This window comes from Telopea speciosissima, chromosome 2, assembly GCF_018873765.1.
Source record: "Telopea speciosissima isolate NSW1024214 ecotype Mountain lineage chromosome 2, Tspe_v1, whole genome shotgun sequence".
Taxonomy (NCBI): Eukaryota; Viridiplantae; Streptophyta; class Magnoliopsida; order Proteales; family Proteaceae; genus Telopea; species Telopea speciosissima.
This window is the reverse complement of record NC_057917.1, coordinates 63,266,354-63,271,293: the sequence shown is the minus strand read 5'-3', so window position 1 is coordinate 63,271,293 and position 4,940 is coordinate 63,266,354. Positions and strand designations below refer to the sequence as shown.

Genomic DNA, 4,940 nt, shown 5'->3' with positions numbered 1-4,940 from the left:
TGGATGTTGTTTGGTATTTCGAATCACTGCCTCAGAAATCAATTCCAAATGCTGAATGCAGAAGTTGCTTAATCAACCAGTAGATGTTCAGTCAGATGTTCTTGTTTCTACAGAATTAAGAATATACAATTTGAGGACACTGGCAGCAAATTTGATACAGAGACCTTATCTCAACACCCCCCACCCCCCCCTTCAAAAAAATAAAATAAAAAGAGGCAAAAATGAGACCAAGAAAAAAAAAAGAGAGCAAAATTCATTTCTAGTAAGAGTTATATACAGAAACTCCAGAGAGTGACCAATTGATTAGCTACCACATATTAGTTCTCTCCTGAAAGACATCTGATACTGTGAAGAGTGTGAAGCCCCTCTGCAGATATACTCCTTCTGACTCTACCCTTTTGCACCACACTACGGGGAGGTGGGTCTGAGTGGAAACATATTAACACAATTGTTAGATTGTCTATTGCCCCACGCTTTATCGCCTCATCCACCATTTCCTTACAACACAGCTTCACATCATTGTGCTCCTGGAGCCTCCTCCTAGTGAAGTCAACAGCATTTTGGTTTGAAAATACATCCCATACTCCATCACTACCGATGATCAAGAACTCATCCTCTTTGGTTAGTGTAATCATTTTCAGTTCTGGTTCAGCACTCAAGGGTCCACCTTGCTCACCAGTTTCCTTCATCCCTTGAAGGTGCCAATCCCCAAGAGCCCGGGTTACACCCAACTCTCCATTCAAATAACCATCATCAATGAACCCACCCAAGGATTCAATGCGCTTCCTTTCCTTTTTACAGCAGGGCCTATGATCCCTTGACATTTCTATGGCAACACCAAGTCGTGACAACACAGCCCGACAATCCCCAGCATTTGCAACCAGCAGAGATCTGTCCAAACAATATCAGAAGGGTTAGCAAATTGAACTTAAATGGTACATTTCCTCTTTCTCAGTAATAACTTTCGTTTTTTTCACCCAAAAAAAAAAAAACTTTCGTTTCTTATGAATTATTTTTTATTATATATATGTTCTCTATTTGGCTTACGCACAAATTTGAGGAGCATAAGTGCCCAATGAGCAGTGAAGAATGGAGGACTGACCTCCCAAATATCATTGCAGTGAGAGCAGTTGTGCCAGAAGACAAAGCAGACTGCAGTGAGCACTTTCTTGCGAATGCAGCATCTGTCTCCATAAATGACCTCATGACCACCTTTTCAAGTTCCACAGGAAAATCAGCATCCTCCACAATGACCCTCGGCAAATTGTCACGGACAAAATGTGAGGCATCCTTTCCACCATGTCCATCGAATACCTGTAAGAGTTCAGGACAAATTCCATTTTCAGATGTTTTACTCTGCAAATTATTCCCAGTGTGGGGTGTTTAATATTAAGATTCTTATTCAGTATCTTGATCCATTTTAATGTAATAAGTTTATATAATGGTTTACTGGATGAAGAAGCTAAAAGTCTTCAGCTTGAATGAAACTGCAATGTCCTCTATCTAAGCTCTTATGGATTCTAATTTGCTGGGCTGTACGGAAAGAAAGAAAGAGCCATTTTTTTAACATTTTAATGAATCCAAGTTGGAGATTACTCAGAATATGCACTCAGTCATAATTCTTTGGACTTCTATATGAATGAAGAATTTCAGTCTATCTGGAATTTGACAATTTTGAAGCGAGATCCAATAGCTAAAATCAGGAAATGTGTTCCATACAGTTATGTATCAGTTGAATATTTATAGTTAGTTGCTTTTGCTCAAAATGGGGTACTGCAGGCTGCTTGATCCCTTCCTATTTTTCTCTTCTCCTCTGAAAAAATTCATCATTAAATGCAAAAAAATACTGTTTTTAAAGAGTAGAAGAAGGCATTATAATTTTGGCTTCTGGTTAATTATGGATGATGACTCGATGGCACTGCGCATCTTTATTTAGTAGGTGGACAGGACACCCACTAAACTAATCTTCTTAGTAACACTTCGGAAGACAAATTGAAACTACCATAAAAGAGATCAAATTATTGACTCATATGCCAACTTAAGGAGTATCAGAGACTAAATCCTGTCATGTTTTGTTAGATATCCTCTGGTTAAGAGAACTAGATTTTCTTTCTTTTTTAAGCCTTCGTTTTCAACTATTTTTGGTTTCTTCTATTGCGTGTAAGCGAATTTTGGTTGCTAATCGATATAGGTAATCTTCCAGGAATTACCCAAACAAACACGCAAAAGAAATTTCTCTCTTTCCAATCAAATTATTTGCAAAACTATAGTAGTCTACTTGTTTCTGCATAAAATCATTGTTAACAATCAACTTATGTAGATTAGAAGAAGCACTTACGCCAAATAAGGAAATTGCCTCTCTGTCAAGGACATCATAACCAAATTTCTTAGCCAGGTCTCCAATGCAGACATGGGTATCCTCCATGTACTGGCGGCCTCCAATATCAGCCCATTCTCCTGACCGAATAGCTGGGACAAAGTTCCCTGAATTGTTCTGTTTACTGTCTACAACTACTGTGTCCTCACAAATGCTTTTGAGCTGCCGAGTACCAAAAATAAAATGGGGTTAGAATGGCGTAGGGGACAAAATGGAAAACAAAAACAATGGTAGAAGTTTCAAGCTAATTATCATACTAGGAAGACTTCCTGTATGCTTTCCTACATGCATCATCATGTAGGTGGGTGATTTACCTTGAACATTTCAATGAATAATCTGGTATTCTAGCCTTCTTCAAAATTATATCTACCTTCCGCTGAAAAATAAAATATCCTAAGAGTAGATTTTCAGATAATTTTTCTGAACCTCAACCAAATTACAAATTATCAGGGAAATGATTTCACTAGAGAACTGAAACAAGGTTGGAAAGGGAGCTCTATTAATGAACAACTAAGGAAAGAAAAGGCCAAGAAGGAGGGCACACAGAATGAATAGAAGAAGAAGAAGAAAAAAATCTGACTAAAAAGCAGCAGAGTTCTTGATACAATTTTAAAGCAGGAAAGGAAAATGTGGCAGATGGGCCATAAATGCTATACAAAACTTTAAGGAAAGAAAGCAAGGAAAATTAGAGATAATTAGAAGATAAGAATAATGACCTCAAATGAGTGAAAGAGAGCAAGGAAGATAAGAACAGTGACCACAAATAATGGGTGCTCAGAAACAACCATTCAGATCAGTATCCACAATAAGCACTCAGGTAAAGCTCTTAAATTAATTTTCATTCTTATTTCTCTTTAATACTCAATTATCTATTAGACATGTTAAAGCTCAGAATTAGACGAAACCTACACAGGAAGGAAACTAGAAGAATCTGCTAGAAATAGTACCTTGACAAGGAAATGACCTGACAAAAAAAGGAGACGATGGCCTGAACACAGAAAGGCTAACTAAAGAATAAGAAGAAGAAGAGGAACAAGCAATAGCTTCAGTGAAATGAAAATGTAGAAAAAAAAAACACTGATGGACCAAAGAATACTATTCTGAAAGTAGCTTCAAAATGATTGAGGGGAAATTAAATGCAGAGCCACAAACTTGAAACTCATGAGTCATGATACTTTAAGCACTGACAACAATACAAGACAAAAGCCAAGCAATTAATAAGAATTCCAGGGAGAGAAACCCCCCCAAAAAAAAGAAGAGCCATGAAATAAAGCGAAACAGATCAGAATGAAGCCCAGAACCGAAACCCATCACCAACATTCACTAATCCTGTTAAAGGGGTTTGTCAACTTTTCTTTCTTTTACTATGTGCAAGTGACCAAATGAAAACAAAAATGAAAATAAAGAAGGGTAGCCAAAAAAAGAAGAGAATTGAAGCTCTTACAGGAGATGAATTGGAGAAGGCAGAGTCATTTCCTGAAGAAAACAGATAAGTGGTACTCATCGGCGAAGGTGAATCTTGTTCCCAATTCTGAACGCGGGAATTCAAGAAACCCTGCCGCTTCTTCTCTTGGTTTTCCATACTTTCCCCTGCTATTTCTTCTTCATCTACACACATGCTTTGAAGACTCTCGAGTTTAGGAAATTATAGAGAGAAATGAACTGAAGGAGGAAAGAGAGATAGAAACAGAGAACAATTATTAGAGGAATAAAAACAAGATTCGGAGATCCGCTTAATGGGAGAAATCGAGGGTGAGAGTCTGAGAGTAGTAAGAAGAAGTAGATATTAAGCGGAAGAGAAGAATAGAGAGCGAAGAAGATGCCAAGTCCAGATTTTTCTATGAAAAGCGTGGCCGGAATACGTCCGAGGTGGTGTTAGTTTTGTTTCTGAGACTGCGTCCCTCCTCCACATCATCGTTTACATTACCTATAATTACCAATCTAGGCCTCATCTTTTTGAAATTATAACTTCACCCCTCTGTTATCTCGATTTACTTTGTTTATAGTGAAACATTATTTCCTTTTCCTTTTCTTTTTATGGCCGGAGAGTTGGGGGGGGGGGGGGGGGGGGGAGGAAATTATCTCCTCCCGTTCCCTGCCCGGCCCAGTTCTCCCGGTGCCTGTTATAAGGGGGGGGGGGTGGACCCCACTTGGACAGTGTTTGGATAGGGGTAGGGTGGTCATTGTGCCCCCTCATTATAAGCATTGGGGGAACTGGGCCAGGCAAGAAACTAGAGGGGACAAAGATCGAGGGCTGGTGGTTTGGCAAGTTTCAAGTGTGTCAAGGCCTGAAGTCCCATGTTTTTTTAATAGTGGCCCATATAATTATTATTGGACTTGTATATAAATTTGGGTCAAGTTTTGGGTCCATTATATGTATATGGGTAATTGTATGGAGATTACATTTTTAGATTTCATATATCCTCTCCATGGGAAAAACATTGGACATAAGCAAGGGAGATCACATTGCAAGACGGAGAGTGGTGCAGAGAGTTTTTTCTGACTTAATAATAAATCTCTTGGCTAGATGTAAGCGTACGGACCACGTTAAATTCTCCATGTT

At 38.6% G+C, this 4,940-nt stretch overlaps 1 protein-coding gene across 2 annotated transcripts; it reads right to left on the bottom strand.

The window, feature by feature from the left end:
* Positions 1–227: 227 nt before the first annotated feature.
* On the bottom strand, positions 228–4,123 carry LOC122652784 (probable protein phosphatase 2C 27). Of its 2 annotated transcripts, XM_043846637.1 has the most exons (5): positions 3,888–4,120; positions 3,822–3,845; positions 2,339–2,539; positions 1,103–1,314; positions 228–891 (listed from the first exon to the last, which is right to left on the bottom strand). In XM_043846637.1, exons 1-5 carry the CDS (start codon positions 3,993–3,995, stop codon positions 318–320), a joined length of 1,119 nt encoding a protein of 372 aa, XP_043702572.1. In that variant the 5' UTR covers positions 3,996–4,120; the 3' UTR covers positions 228–317. The 2 variants fall into 2 exon arrangements, with proteins under 2 accessions (XP_043702572.1, XP_043702571.1); XM_043846636.1 differs by having other exon boundaries at positions 3,822–4,123.
* Between the last annotated feature and the right edge of the window lie 817 nt (positions 4,124–4,940).

Excerpts from the sequence above, each read along its gene's own strand:
- LOC122652784 (XM_043846636.1), bottom strand. The coding sequence starts at position 3,995 with ATGTGTGTAGATGAAGAAGAAATAGCAGGGGAAAGTATGGAAAACCAA. Across the intron at positions 1,315-2,338 it reads AGGCAATTTCCTTATTTGGC|GTATTCGATGGACATGGTGG; the intron begins GTAAGTGCTTCT and ends GAACTCTTACAG. Across the intron at positions 892-1,102 it reads ACTGCAATGATATTTGGGAG|ATCTCTGCTGGTTGCAAATG; the intron begins GTCAGTCCTCCA and ends TTGTTTGGACAG.